General features: G+C 39.3%; 1 protein-coding gene across 2 annotated transcripts in view; it reads right to left on the bottom strand.

Moving 5' to 3' along the window:
* MCTP2 (multiple C2 and transmembrane domain containing 2) overlaps window positions 1-16,432 on the bottom strand; it is a 128,486-nt gene that overhangs the window by 54,764 nt on the left and 57,290 nt on the right. For both annotated transcript variants that reach the window (XM_030955637.1, XM_030955638.1), the window contains 5 exons: window positions 15,230-15,360; window positions 8,614-8,800; window positions 7,778-7,871; window positions 3,943-4,045; window positions 2,128-2,230 (listed from right to left, as the gene is read on the bottom strand). In XM_030955637.1, the coding sequence (XP_030811497.1) occupies window positions 2,128-2,230; window positions 3,943-4,045; window positions 7,778-7,871; window positions 8,614-8,800; window positions 15,230-15,360 (618 nt within the window). The remainder of the gene's footprint in view (window positions 1-2,127; window positions 2,231-3,942; window positions 4,046-7,777; window positions 7,872-8,613; window positions 8,801-15,229; window positions 15,361-16,432) is intronic.

The following is a 16,432-nucleotide window of genomic DNA, read 5'->3' as shown; positions in this document are numbered from 1 at the left end:
AAGTGATCAAAAATGGAATAAAAGATGTTAAGAGGTTTTTTTCCTCCCTGTAAACATCAAATAATCCTCCATGCCCAACTGACTCTAATATTATTCTAAAATAGAAGATATTGACAACTCGAGCTACAAAAATATATGGACAATCTAAAATATCCCCAAAAAGATCACATAGTCTGAAGGAAGAGCATTGTAAAGCTCAAAACAGCACGTGGGCCACTGAGAGCTTAGTGTTACTCCTCAGATCCTGTACCTTAGGCTCTTTATATCCCCAGATTGCTGGGGTTCCCCGTTTCAGACACCAGCATGAACAACACAGGGTGGATGAGAGCAGATATACTCTTGTGAAGAGATTCAGAAGCCACGCTGGTTTTAATTCACATATACAAGAAATACACATTTCTTGTATATGTAGACAAAATCACAACAAAACTGGAGCACATAGACCTATTTCCTTACCACTGTAAAGCATTCTTTAGTTTGGGATCATATCCTCTAAGTCAGTTCGAGTTTTCTGGGCAGTTCATTATTTATTTGGAAATACCAAATGTTTCAGTCCCCCTCTCTGATCTTGACTGGTCCTTTACCTAAATTGTGATGATGCTGTGAGGCTTATATGGCCTGCCTTGATCGGAGGGGATCTTTGCTTTCCTTCTAGAAATCTCCAATTTCTCCAGTCACTGTTGGGACAGAGCTCCACAAACCCATCACTGCCTTCTCCTGCAACAGCCGACCTCCAGAACTCAAAGACAAACTCTTGCCTTAACCCTGGAAGATGTGTGGCAGCCTTTCTGCAGAGGTGAATCTGCTTTCACAGGGGTGTTTCAAAACAAGACTGCAATTTTGTACTCTGCAGTTTCAATCAGGATCCACCATCTGCCTCTTTGAGAGTGCTATTACCCACAGCAGCACACCGAGCATTACCAAAAGCATCTCACCACAGCCTGTGCTGCTGTGGTTATATATGGAAAGCATCAATGTCATCACAGAATACCCTGACTTGAAAGGGACTCACAAGGATCCTGGAGTCCACCTCCTGCACAGGACAACCCTGAGAATGACACCAGCATGTTTGTACAACAAATCATCACCTCACACTCCTGCACAGGGCTCAACTGCACAAGTATCTGTCACAGCATCCCCTCGGCACAGGGAACTCCTGCAGAGCATCACTGCCTCCCAACTCACAGCAAACCCCATGCTTACAGCTAAACCTGTTTACACAACTTGGCTAACATGACACAAGAGTCCCATGATGTTTCATGCCTCAGTTACTAATTGATTTAATAAGTCACAGCCTAGAAAGTTCTTCCTACATGTTACAGTAAAAACTACCAGAACCTTCTGTGACACTGCACATACACATGGAGCTGTTTAGGTCCTCTTGATCTGGTTTGCTCACTAATACCACCAGTCTTGTTTCAAAATTAAATCAGTCTTACCAAACACAAAGCTGCTTTTCCCCCATTCCTCTATTAAAGCCTTTTAATGATCCTTTCATGTTCCTCTCTCTTTAGCTTGGCCTTTTTTTGGCTGTTTCTGAAAAAGCTTCAACTCTCCTTAATCTCCAGAGCAACCACTTTCCCCTGAGCTCGCTTTGTTTCCAGTTTTGATTTTGCACTCCCATGGTAGCGCTCACTCCTCACGTATTTGTTTACAGAACAAAAGCCACCAGTCTTTAAAAGCACTGTGGAGTGGAAAACACCCCTTTTAGGTAATTTCATTCACTTGTGCCAATAACAACAGCTATCTCTAGTCAATCCTACTGCGATGTGCAATTATTTCTTGGAGTAAAAAGAAGCAAGACAGAACAAGGACATGTTTAAAATGTTACCTTCAGAAGATGATGTGGAAACACACAGAACAACTCAATTATGTTCTCAGACCTACGTGGCACGGATGAAATACAGACCTTTCTGCAATTTGCTTCCCAATCAACCAAATTTGTACTAAGATGGGTGGACAATGCTCGTTACACTAAGGAGAACTATAAACACTGCCAACTAAGGCATGTATAGATCACAAAAAGATCACAAAACCTGTTTAAATCTGCAGGGTTTTGTGCTAAGGGGGGAAAAAACCACAAATTGTTCCCAGCCAACCATGATACAAGTGGCAAAGGTAACTTACAGACAGCAAAGGGATGGCAATTTTTCCAAGGAAATCAGGAGGTTTGTCTCCATCTTCATCAAACACTGTCACCTCCAGAACATCATGAATATCTTTAATAGGGCTGGAACAAAAAAGTGCAGACACATAAAAAAGAATATTCAATACACATGCACACAGTCTCCTCCACAATGATCTGAGACTACTTTTTTACTAATTAAGCTTGCATTACCTTGGGGTATATAACTAGCATTTAATTAAATTCCCCCCCAAAATGAATCAAGTGATGGGCATTCCCCAAGCTTTCCCCTCATGGTTCAGTTGCATAACTAGGTCCAGACAGTGACTTTTCGGTATTTTTTGTATTGGTGATGCTATCAATGCAAAACTCAGCTCTCCAACAGAGAATGCTGGTGCTGGGAGAGGTCAAGGGCTGAATTGAAACCCAAGCTTCATTGCACTAAAACTGCACAGTGACACACACAGATAAGTGTATTGCAGAAAACCTGGATATAATGGGGATGCCTTTCTAGTGGTACTGAAAGGTCCAGCTAAAATGGACTCATCCTCCCAAAACAATCCACACTGCTCCAAAATAAATCTAAATCATCAATAGCTTTTAAGCTATCAAATTTATTTTTGAAATGAAAACTATTAAGCTTTCATTTTATTTTTTAAATGGACAAAAATCTAAGGAGAGACGCAAGTGCCTGACTGGCTCTGCAGATTTGGTGCTTGGATCAGCCAGGCAACATTAGTAAGAAAGTTAGAGAGAGGCCATAGCTGACATTTCTGAGACCCACAGGAAGTACAGACACAAACTTTCTTTTAAAATAAAATAAATTTGGATTGCTATTGGATTTATTTTGCTGGCTGAACATCCGACAAGACTCATCTGCTGGCACAGTCTCAGAAAAAACAGTGATGAGTGGAAGCTTCTTGAGAACAAAGTATGAGAAAGGACTCCAAGAGACAAGGATTCTGCTGCACCTCTGAATTAAACAGAAATAGAGCAAAGTAGTTCTACTAAAGAAATCAGATAGTTTTTCTTGTGTTCTCATCCAGCCTAGTATTTATGAATGTTGCTTTAGCAAGAAGTTCATAATTTTCAAACTGTTCTTCCAGTGGACAGATGCAAATGTCACAAATGCTTCGTTGCCAGCCTTTGCACAGACTGCTGCAGTCTTGGGAGACAGCAGCACTCACCCACTTATTCACAAAAATCTTTATCTCACTCACTTATTCACAAAAACCTTTGTCAGCATAAAGCAAGATTAAAAAATCGGGCTGCCTAAAAGCAATACCGAAATTATAACTTTTATTATTAATAAAGTGACAAATAAAAGAATACCTTGATTTCCATAAAAATTTAAGCATCCAATTTGCAGCGTTTGACTAGTTTAAATTCAGAAGATAGAACAACACCAACATGAGCTCTAATTCTCTGCTTACTTCCAACTAAACAAGGATTCTACCAAGATTCAATGAAACATATTTTAAGTTATGGAAAACGTAGGCGTGAGTATCTGGTCTCAACTTTCTGTTACATTATCTCTTGGATCAAACTATGACTCCATTATGTATAGTCATGATTATTCCTATAAATATCACAGTAATTTTTCTTTTAATGACTTCTATTAATAAACTCCACGCAAGAACTAGTAAAAGGCAAAAGGCTTTAATTAAGTTATATTTGAGTTTTCTCCAACATCCTCTCTGACTGTGAAAAAAATGACATATCTTATACTTGACCTTTGCATTTTCCCAAAGTCAATAGCTTTCCTAGTTAAGCTGCTAAGTGGAGTTGCTGCATGGTTTCCAAAGCAATCCACTTACAATGTGAAAACTTTGTTCCACTCAGGGTTGAGGTTCTTGTAAACGGTGTGTGTTTGAAGCATGTCATTTCCCAGCTCCAAGACACAGAAAGGATCACTTTTGCCTAGGGAAAGGAAAGGAAAACAAAGTGGATCAGTTATGGTATTTAGTATGCAGACTCTTTCTTTGCAGTAGGGCTGAGGAAGTGATTGGTTTAATAAAATCAGATCCATTAAAGCAACTGCAAAGTGCCCTGTTCTGTTCGAATGACTTGCCAAAAAAATAGTATCTCTGATCATCCCCAGCTCTGGAAACTCCAACACTTACCTTACAGCTCACTCAGGGGGCTTCACTCTAATACTGACATCTGAGACCTTCAGTGAATCATCCCTCAGTCCTTACAGCAAAAAACCAACTGTTCATGGTGACAATGACTCAGCCACCCTTAGGAGAGCAGCACCACTGCTCTGAGCCAGGGAAGGAGCAGTGCTGCACTTACACTCCCTGTTTTATCCTCTGCTTAGAGCCTGTGGTCTTCTTCAGTTGATTACAGGATTAAGTATCCACATCATGAGAAAAGAAGCACAACACTGACTGAAATCAGAAGCATTTCTTCAATTAGTTCCATGTGAGCAAGTCCTTGAAGCTCTGAAGGCTCTTCACCATGCCACAGTGTTTAAACAAAACTCAACATCAACTGGAGAATCCATGCATGATCCAAGTATTCTACTTACAGCAAACAAACAGAGCAAACCCCCCACAACCAAACAAAAAAAAAAAAAGGGAAAAAAACTCCTCCTCTTTAAAGAAGGATGTCAACATGGAGTCTATTAGCTGAACACATGTTTGCTAATGCATTTTTTGATCACTCACATTAAATGAATTTGTAGTTTTACCAACTCATTGCAGCTCAGCAGTTTCCTTTGTGAGCAGAGTGGCCCCTTATCAGCATGTCTGGCTCAGTATCTGATTTAATCTCATCTCCAATGCTCATGTACAACTCAGCCACAGACACTCCAGCCTAACTTCTATGTAGGCAACTAAATATGTCAGCAATGCAGGGATTTAGATATCAGACAAACAAGCTATTTAAGCAAAAGCTGTCCTTTTCTTAATCCTTATTTTCTGTATTATTAATGCTGAGCTTTTAAGGGTCTTACTCTCAGAAGTTTATAAACTAAACAGGAATCTTTTCAGTATGTAAACAGTGGGTATTAACTAGTCAATATTGGTAAAGTTTAAAGACCATGTGTATTACTGGAATCTATTTGTCTTCTCCTTTTCAGCTTACATGCCCATTCCCTGATAGTGTGGAAAATGCATGTAGCCTTTCAGAGAAACTGCTTGAAATGCAAACTGGTATATGCCAAAAACAATCCCACTGTATAATTTGGTATTCTGAATGCTATTTTTTGGTCAGTGAGCAAATGCAGTGTTTGAGAAGAACTCTCATGCGTACACAGAAAACATCCAACAAAGCAGAAAAAGTCATTTCCACATCAACAGAACTATTATCTAGGAATATAAAAGTATGGAAGGCTCAAACTGGGCTAGCTGTGGGTGAAGAGCTTCTACATATATGATACAGCTGTCTGGAAACCAGCCCAAAAATTTATGTCCAAGAGTAAAATATGGATTTCCAGAACACTGTTCGAAACCAAAGCAGATAGATGTGTGTTTTCTGATCACTATTATTACAGCAGGCTAAAAACTTACAATTAAAATCTATGATGACAACATACAGAAATCCCAATCACACCAAAATCCAATCTTTACTGTGGCAATAAGGTATAAGGTGGCATTATACCCATCATACCCACTGGGCTGCAGGACTTGGGGATTTAAGACTCAAGGCTGCTATGGGAAGGGACAGGGAGGGGACACTACCTGCTCACACTGCTCCTCTATTAACCCTTGGAAATCTTTGTACCTCTGATTCCCTCTGTGATTTTCCCTTTATTAGATTTTTAGCTGGGACTTTGAATTTACTTTTATCAATAACAATAAATCTGAGCAGTCTCCTTGGCAATGCAGGAAATATGGCACTGCTCTAGGAGGGCTCTATTATGGAAGCCCATAATTGCTGCACTAATCATTTATGAATGGCTCAGAACAGATAATTAATCTTTATGTCTCTCATTTCATGATCAGAAATTATGCTATTTTTACCTAAAATGGCTGCATCCTTTTGCAATTTGGTGGGTCTATTACAGCATAATACTAGGATATTTTCAGCACTGCCATTGAAAAACAATTTGTCATTTGCTTCATGAATCAGGCTCAAAGCCTGGGTTATTTTGAATATAATGACAGACTGAGTAACCTTTTACTTAAGCAGAATTTCATTCTGTGCTATGCACAAGGAATGTGTATCACATACTCTGCATGAAAAGTCTTTGAATTGCAGAATCAAGAACCTGCGTGTCTCTTCCAATGTTCATTATCCACCCACATGCTCCTGTTTGAGTACTGAGGGAGAGGGGGCCAAATCCATCACTGCTGCAACTGCTTCAGCATCAGCAAAGTTTTCCAGAGGGTAAATAACCTTCTGGGCTCAGCTCTTTCCACAGATTCTGTCTATATTAAAACTCCACATATTTCTAGATGGAACTTTTGGCACATGGCAAAGCTGGGGCTGTTCTGCTGTGCTACACTTATCAGATTAAATTAGTCAGCAAGGTGCAGTTACACTCCTAATTCCATATGGACCAATATATTATGTCAATTTAGATATGGATTTCTTTACAAGTTACTTTTCATTATTGACAGGTTTTGGTTTGCTTCTTGTTTTTTTTTTTCAAATTAAGTTCTTCAGTTCCTTGAAGTACTGCTCTCTGCAGTAAATATTTTTTTCCAATTCAGGGTTAGCAGTGAATGGAATATAGCCCTAAACCAGTACCATGATTAATTGTGGGCTTTCTCCTTTGCTCATTTTTTTAGGAGCAGCATTCTCTTATGTAACAATGCCTTCACAAAAACAAGGGAATGGGGCAAAAATGTTTTCCTCCACCATCTTTCCTGGCTTTATCAACAAGTTATCTTTAAAAAATGACTGTGTCAGCAAATACACAACACACAATGCTGTGCCTGTGAATTATGAGCTGTTGTGAGACAGAGAGGGGAATTAAAAGGTCTCCAGAATCCTGGAGAAGATGATAATAAAAATAATAATATCCAGGCAGTCGCTACAGAGAAGTACAACCTCCTAGACTTTCCCCAGAGGTACAATATAAAGTTGTGGTTTTAAAAGGCGTTAGTGTCCGCTGCTGTCAGGACCAAGCACAAACCTGAGGAACAGCTCAGTGGAAAATCCATATTTTTCATGGAGTAAGAGCACCAAAAAGGTCATCCCAAAGTGAAGCCTCAAATAAGCTCTAAGAGAAAGCATCGCACTCGCAGCCCCGTTGCTGACAAGCTCTCTCTGTCAGGTGACAGCCTGCAGCATCACCCAAACCCACACACCCAGCACCACATCAGACACCCCAGCATCTTTCAGCCTTGCTCCAAACTCACAAAACACCTTATAGAAGATGGAGAGGCTTTGCTTGGCAGGTGCTCTGCAAGCCCCATCGCTGTGTTATCAACTCTTACTTTACATATTCCTGATGGAAAAAACACTTAGCATGATGTGCTGTTGTAAAGTTATCTGTCAGATTGCTCAGGTCTAATGGGAAATTAAGATCTCCATCCACTGGACCTTCCCATACACTTTTGGCAGTCAAAGCCATTTGGTATCTCAGTTCCCTGAGGCAGGTTTCAGTGCTGGAGAGATGATGGGATGATTCACTTTTCCTTGATCAACTGATCATTTGCAATATATTACAGCATTATATGCTGCAAAACAGAAATAAAATACCTGAAAAATCTGCTGCCATCAGGTCCACTGCTTTTAAAACTTTGACTTGTAAGAAGCCAATGTCCTTCATGTCTTGAAAGGAATTCTTTATACACTGCAAGGAGAAAAGCATAAAGATGTATTTTACTTGGAATTCAGTAAGAAACAGAGACTATGGACCACTAAATAGCTTATCACAGGATCAGTTAGGTTGGAAGCAACCTCTAGGATCATCAAGTTCAACAACTAATCCTGCACTGCCATGCCCACCACTAAACCATGTCCCTAAAAGCTACATCTACCCATCTTTTAAATACCTCCATCACTGATGACTCAACCACTTCTCTGGACAGCCTGTTCCAGTGCTGAAAACCCTTTTGAGGAAGAAATGTTCCCTAATATCCAATCTAAACCTCCCCAGGCACAAATTGAAATACATTTATTCCATCCTGACCAGCTTTTGAGAACATGGAAGCCATCACAAAGCTTTATCTCCCAACATTTAAAGTCCAGAAAATAACCTTCCCATAGGAGGGAATAAAGCTAAGTGTTATTATTATCTCTTCATGATATTCAATGTCTCATTCCCCATGATAATCTCCTAATACAATTCAAGTTTGCAAAGAACAGCATTAGTTTAAAACTCAGCAAATACAAACAGCCAAATTGCTTGGGTCTATCTGCCCTGCCAATCTCCTCGTCATTCGTCATGCAACTACTCCATTTAATAGTTTTCTTTGGTAGGGAACAGGTCATTATGCGTGGAGAAATTTATTTTCTGCAATTTTGACTACTTCAAAACCAAAAAAAAAAAGAAAAAAAAAGGAAAAAAAAAAAAGAAAAAAATACAAACTCACATAACGCTGAGAAATCTGCTGCCGTTCATTGGGGTCTCCCAAGGGACAGACACACAGATCAGAGATAGACACTCCTGTACATGGGGCAACAGCAATCAGCATCAGCAGGGACCCTGGGTGTTTCTCCAGAGGCAGCTCCAAGCAGTTGGTCTGCTTTGCTGGCAGGGCAGTAATGTCAACGTGGCACCTGGAACGACATTGCCAAGGGTTAATAAGGAAAAAGAGGTGGTAAAAAAAAAAAAAGAACCAAAAAGTTCTGCTTTCTCAGTGCAAAAAATAAAAAAAAATCCAAAATTAAACACGGGAAACCAATTAGGCAGATTCTATTGCACTTACTGTCAGATTTTGCTTTCTGGTCTGTCTACTGGTAAGGGGAAGTAAAAGGTTTAGGCTGCAAGCACAGGAGAACTTCACTCTGGCCTGCCTCACTTCCCCTCTAAAATCCCCCAGTGTTTTGTGATGGATTTGAAACACAATTCAATTTCACCTGGGGGAAAAGAAAAGGGGCAAATGCAAAATTTAAAACATTAGCCTAAAATAGATTAGATTCTTTAAAGTCACATACTCCATTTTATGCTACATTATACTGTATGCCCCAATCTCTTTTACAAGCCTTACTAGAGCTACATTTTCAGTGTACTGTTATATTTCCCAAAGGGAAGGATTGTCTTAAAAGTCTCCCCACCCGCCCACTCCTTGCACGTAATATGTATCATTAACCTGATGCTTCCCCCAAAAATAAAAATAAAGAGGATAAAAGAGAAACATTCATAAAGAGACAACAATAAAATATGAGTATGGGCTAAAGCAGAGAGATCACCAGGCAGCCAGTTACACACGAAGGGAGTGGTTAAATGCAACAAAAAGTGTAATCACTTGGCTTAGCTAAATGCTTTCTATTTAGAAGTCCAGTAAATGGAGTGGAACTTTCTTGAACCTCCGTGGGGCTCGGCACATAAGAACAGGCTGAGCAAAAGTTACAGATGAAAAAAGGGTAAAAAATAAAACAAAACAAAAGAAAGAAAAAACAAACAAACAAAAAGAAAAAAAAAAGAAAGGAAAAAATAAAAGAAGGAAGGAAAAGGTTTGCTGCCACACTGCAAGAGGAACATTCCTCAAAGGGATGGGCAGTGGCTGATGGAGAGCGAGGGGTTTTGCTTCACTTAATGCCTGCCGACAAGTTTTTATTTAAACTAAACTTGTTAAGGTGTTGTCTTAATAGGCTAAAATTCCACAGGGTTCCCCCAGGTGTGTTTCTTCTGGGTAAATGGTGCATGTAGTGTTCCTGATTGATCCCATTCCAGTAGTAGAGCTGGAGTAGTTTATGCCCATCTGCTATAAATTGCATGCTTTCCGCTTCTTAACAGCCTATTTTCTGTGAATGCTAAAGGGGGTGAAAAAAAAAAAAAAAAAGGAAAAAAATCTCAAAACATTTCAGCCTGAGAACCCAAGAAACCATGTTATGAAGTAAAAGCCACTGCTCTGATGAGTTTCTAAGCTGTCCAGTAACTCTGTGTATTAAAACACAACTCCTTAAGCTTCCTCTGACCACAATCAACAGGAATGACTTTGCCTTAAGTGTGCTCTTTTCTCTCCACTGCTCTGAAGGTACAACAGGTTTCAAGTTTACTCTTATTAACGGCTTTCAAGTGCTTTGAAAGAGAAGGAAAATAAACCAGGCAGAGTACCAAGACGGCTCGGCGCGTAGGCTGCCTCTCAACACCATTTCCAAGTGTGAGAGGTTGCATTGAAAGCTCACTGCTACACCTAGACTCTTCAGAAAAATATGACAGGAAAAGTTACAGCAGGAAAGAAAACAAAACAACAACACAGAGAGAGAAAAAGACCTTATTTCTTTCTGAGAAAAAGCCCTTATCACTTCCACACCGGAGGTCAACATCACCTTGGCTGCATTAACACCACTGTGTCTCAGGCTGCAGCAATTCCAGTGATACTTTGGGTATCAGCACAAAAGGGGGGATGTATCCTTATCTTGGAGTTTGGTTTTTTGTTTTGGTTTGGTTTTTTTCCTAGATGCAGAAATTAAAGGAAGGAGAGGGGAAATCTCAAGGTCACCCAGCTGCTCTGTGGTTCAGCTGGCAATAGGGGCCATGTCTCCCACATCAGCATTTCATACACCACCCACTCAATGCAGTCCACGAAAAGCTGGGAAAAGCTGCAGTTGATTTTTTATGTTTAAAACTCTCCATGGAGTAAGACAGAAAACACAACTTGTTCAGACAAGAGCATCTCCCACCAATAGATAACCTCGAACTCCATCAGATGTCAAAGGCAACGTTAAATATAATTCTATCTTTTTTTGGCAAACTGGAATTGCTTCTCTTCTTAAAAGAATTTGATTTGCATAAGGTTAAAGAAAAGATGGAGTACAAGGGTATGGAGGTCAGAGCGATGCACATGTGGAGGGGAAAACAGCAGGAGGTGGAGTGTAAATATTTCTTCCTCAAATCATGTCTGATTTCTGTGCAAACTAACTTTCCTTAAAACATCTGTGTTCACTCAAGGTATGCCTATATTTTCTTGTGAGAAAAAAAATCTTGTGAGAAAGGAAAATCCACGTTTGCACTGGCAAAAGGCTTAAGAAAAAAAGACACTCTGTTTCATTTAGGTTATAAAATCAGACTGCAGAGAATGCAGCTTGGTAAAACAATTAGACATTCAATTTACTTTATAAATTCAGCAATTTCCACACTAACACTTCTACACTATTAAAACGAGTCTAATGATTTCCAAACTACTTCCCTCATTCTTGTGAAACAGAAACTCTTCCTTTCCTTCTTTCTCAGCCTTTTATCTGCAAGATCTTACTACACATAATTATTTCACAGGAAAGTGGTAAGAGACTTGTGATGGGCACAGAATCAAACTAATGGAGGTAATCCACTTTTGTTTAAAAGTTGCCTGCTCTGAATGCAAAGGGCAAAACTCTCAGAACATTTGTATTTTAGGTGATACAAATGATCTCCTGAGCTAAATTCTCGACAGTAATCCTGTCTTAGGATAGAACAGCTCTGCTTGTTGTCATCTTTTGCTATGTTAAATTCAGACATAATCTTTCACACAAGTGGCTACATGCACAATCTATAGGGGCTGCAGTTCTGTAAGTTAAGAATGCGTTGTGCACACAACTGTATCACTTTCCTTTCTTTTAACAACAATTAATTGCTTTCCTTCCTCCTCCTGATCAGTGTTGAGGTCTACATCCCTATATAAGCCTCTAGTCCTGTACAGCTTTAGTTTTAATTTAAGACTGTTCTTCTGACTTAAAGCCCTTGCCTGTAGTTTCCTTTTCCCCCCCAGTTTTTACTAATTTTGCAGAGAAATACTACTTGAGAACAGTACACAGCAAATCTGGGATTAAAATATTTGTTTATCAGGGAATCACATGTTAAAATTTCACTAAAAAGTGCTGAGGCTAACTTCTTACTAGCCATGAAGTTGTATTTCATTTTCCCAATCACAGTTAATCAAATTATGACAGGAATCTTTTTAAATATATATAAATACATACAAAAATAATCTGTACACTACAGTGCCACTTTACTTCCTGCAGACTTCTTGAAATCCCTTCACAAAAGAGATCAGAATCATCAGAGAGTAGAGACAGATGTATCTGTGATTAATACTTGAAATTTCAAATGCCACAAGTGTCAGGGAAACAATTAGTAAGGTCTTATTATGACTTATTCAATGGACAAATTTTGTTTTTTCTGATTCATCCTACAGCCTGGCAAGATTTAAGTGAAGGCTTTGGTTGCAGCTATAATGGGGATTTTACTGCTCCATCCCAACAGCACAGCCTTTAAAACACGGGGTGTTTCTTGTTGCAAAGACAGTTTCCTGGAGGCATTCATCATAAAGATATTGGATGCACTCCAGTCTCAGAGCTTAAGTTTAGCAATTTTTGTAAAATCTCTTTCTTGAGGTAAATATGTGAAGGAAAACCCTTCAACGTTCTGCAGCATGTCTTTTTCCAGAACATATCCCCTAACGCAGAAACACCCTCTAACAACCTGGCATAAACAATTTAACTCTGCCTGGACAAATTCTGCACACGTTAACACCTTTGTTTATTCATATACATTAACATCCTCTCCTGTTTATAGCGTGCCTCTTCTCCCAAAGGACACAAAAAGCACTCAATAAACGTTACTAACAGCGCTGTGCAGACTAAATAGAGGGATTATTTCAGCCAGCACCAAAATGCAGCCAGCCCTCAGTGTCAGAGCCTGCAGCTGAACCACTCAAGGCCGTGGGATTTTAAGTGAGGAAGAGAAATTGGACCCAGCTGAAACTCTGAGGAGACTGCAGGTAGGCTGAATGTAATAATTTAGCTTGTGATGTGCACTGACAGTGAGGGTTTGTTTTGTGATAGAAGGGTGACATGAAATGTTTCCTCACTAACTCAGAAGCAGACAAACACCCCAGGTGTTTGTGCTCAGCACCAGAGGTCCAAGGCATTCCTTATTCTACATGTTCCATGCTCTCCACAGACACTTCAGGTCCTATTTCAAGAACAATATTTTACCTTGAAAACACATTATGCCTGGGAGAAGAACCATATTCCAGAGTCTTAAGGCGTCCATACTATCTGAAATCCTGTGTCTAAAGGAATTAACAGGAGTCTTTGTGCCACAAAAGTTTATCAGATTTGACTCTGCTGTGAGCACCTCCAACTTCATTTAAATATTAAAAACATGCATATATTTAAAGGTTTAACCAACGCAGTTGGAGGTTGGGCAGGCTGGAAGGGACCATAATGAATTCTAACTCTATTCATAAATTGACCACAAAATTATTAATTCAGATCCAGAAAATTTTGTTTTTTCCTTAAAGCCATGCAAATTATTTGAGGGCAGTTGGCTGCACTGCTGTGTGTAATGACCGAATATAACCCACAAACATTTTACTAAAGAATATTTCTTACAATGATATTGTGAAATCCAGAAATCTCAAAACTCAACTTGGAAATCATGGAGACAATAAACATGGCACCTCATAATGCTGTTTTTCCAACAGAATCCTTCTCCAGATTAGACTGCATTTGAACCCTTCATAAAATATTATTTATAGGGTGTCAGAAAGTTTCTACACTGTAAAAACAATACTTGTTATTATGCACTTGGTGTTTACCTATTCCTGCAACTGCTCTTCAAAAACTAGTGTATTTTTTCCCATTTTGATGCTACAGCCAATTTGCTGTGCTTAAGACAACAAAAGCAAAAAAAATTTTCTCCATATAGACATCAAAAATAAATTTAAACATGGAATCACAGAATTGTTTGGGTTGGATCTTAAAAATCATATTGTTCCAAACTCCTTCCATGGGCAGGGACACCTTCCACTAAACCAGGCTGCTCAGGGTCCCATCTAACCTGGCCTTGAACACTTCCAGGGATTTACCCTGGAAGATTTACCTTTTCTTTAAGGTAGATCTACCACACAGACCTCACCAGTGCTGAACAGAATAAGCATTTCACTGATTGTTTCTGCCACACTAAACACCACCTGCCAGAAACCAGTAGGAAAAAAAGGCAGGGAAAGCCTAGGGAAAAATTAAAATAAAGGGGAAAAACCTCAGGAAGAATTGCTCCAGCATCAGAGACTGACCTGAGGCAAGCTGCAAACACTGCTTTATTTCTTAACTCTAAACAGAGTATCAGAAGTAATGGAAGTAACTGTGAGAATGGAAGGAACAGATTCATCTTCAGCCACTTCTCCATGTGATGAGCAACAGCACTCAGCCAGAAAGAATTTCCTGCTCTGCAAAACCACAAACATTTGTAGAGCCAAAGGGCATTGTTCTTCTCAGTGAATAGTCTCAAACTATTTGAATGCCTAAAGTTAGAGAATGTTCTTATGAGTTACTGCTATTTAGTCAGCACATTGTGAAACCCTGGCCAGGTGAGAGCAGCAAACAACTGCAGGCAGGGTCCCCACCCTCAGGACATTGAGAGTTGTGGCAATGATCCTGCCAGCAGATGAGCTGGACAGACCAAAGAGGGTGTCCAGTGGAGTGAATGGTTCCTGGTGCTGCTGCATGTCCCCAGCAGCACAGATGTTGTTTGGGGAGATGGGTCCACAGGACCATGCTGAAAAGCCAAAGCAAGGAAGAAAGAGGTACTACTAAGAAAACAACACTGTACAAATTCAGACAGAGTGGAATGGAATTAAAGAATCTTAGAAGAACACAGCATCGAAGGGCAAACACCACTCTCAAAAGGAGCACAAAATCCCTGGGCTGGCACCAGCAGAGCATATGTAAAGATGTGGAGCAATATCACCAGAAAAATACAGAAAAATACTGCCTCTTGATGCCACTGAGCTCCCACAGTACTTCAGGTTTTAGAGGTGGCCTGGATGTCTCTGCATTCAGATTTTGGCTAGTCGATTACTCACTAATAGGTTCTAATAAACATAATGTAAACATAACCTGGACATAGATGGAATAAGGACAGAAAAATACATTATGATGCTTGTAATGAAAAAAAAATTGATTAGTTCTAAAAAAATAATCAAAAAAACTTTATTATTTGTACTTCACCCATTCCCCCCACCCAAAAAAAATACAAAATCTAACTCAGACCAAACTTACCTTCCCAAAAGCTCCTCATGCTTTTTGTTATCCTTTCTCCACACCTCAATGTCCAACATATCCTTCCTGTCAGAGAAGTAGTGAAAATCAAACTGTTCCCTCCACTGAGGATTTGCACTCTTACACAGTGTCTAGAAAACATGCAGTTATAACATTTACTTTTCTTAAACAGTACTTATTTTCACAGTAAATCAAAAAGAAGAAAAAAGAAATCAATTCTACAGAACAAGGCTGGATGTAAGAACATCAAGTACTAATGTCATTCCAACCAAAGATACCCAGCCCATTACATACAGTCTCATCTTCCTAAATATTCTCTTTCCTCCCTCTCAATAACAATACAGTTGTTATCTGAATGAATGGATGGAAAAATTCCAAAATACAAGGTAGATCCCACCAGCTCCACGGTCATCATTCACCATCATACACTGCAAGAAATCAGGAATAATCCTTTTGAGGACAATCACCTGGAAACAGGTTTAAATGAATTAAGGAACCCAAAGCAGTGGTTTTTCACCCTTCTGTGTTAAGCAAACAGCTCAGCCTTGCAGATTCACAACACATCTATGGACCATTAAAGAGACACATAAAAAGGGACTGTAATGGGAATAACATCTATCTATTTATTCTAAAGCAACTAAACCATTTGTTATTTTCCAAAACTACTTTTCTAAATAAAAAAACATCATGACCTTGGTTTGAGGTCTGATGTGAGGGACAGAGTGCAGGTTTCAGATGCGCCTACATCCAAATGTTATGTTCTGTGAACTTGCTCTGTACATTTTGTACAGGAGGAGGTTTGTTTTCTCCTCCTCTGCACTTCCAGTTCATGACATGCAGAGCTCTTGCTCTCTCAAAAGAGTATTATTTTAATTATAGCCTTTCTTCTTATTAGGCTTTCCGGATGAAATGTGAATCTTTGGGAACATCATTCATTTCTTAGACTCTTATACAACTGAACTGTATACAGATAAACACAGCCTAGAAGAATAAAAATTAATATCAAAACCATGAAACATGTTATCTGTTTGGGGGGCAGGTTCTGCAATATGTAACATATTTTTCAAGAAAAGTACTTTAAAAGAACAATAATTCCCCTGCACTGGAAACCATTTCAGATCTACTTTTCCAGCACTGCAACCTCAACTTCTGTATTGGCAGAGAACAAAACACATGTGTGATGCATGTAGCTTTATTTCATTT

This window comes from Camarhynchus parvulus, chromosome 10 (genome assembly GCF_901933205.1).
Source record: "Camarhynchus parvulus chromosome 10, STF_HiC, whole genome shotgun sequence".
In the NCBI taxonomy this organism is placed as follows: domain Eukaryota; kingdom Metazoa; phylum Chordata; class Aves; order Passeriformes; family Thraupidae; genus Camarhynchus; species Camarhynchus parvulus.
This window is presented reverse-complemented; position numbering and strand designations above follow the sequence as displayed.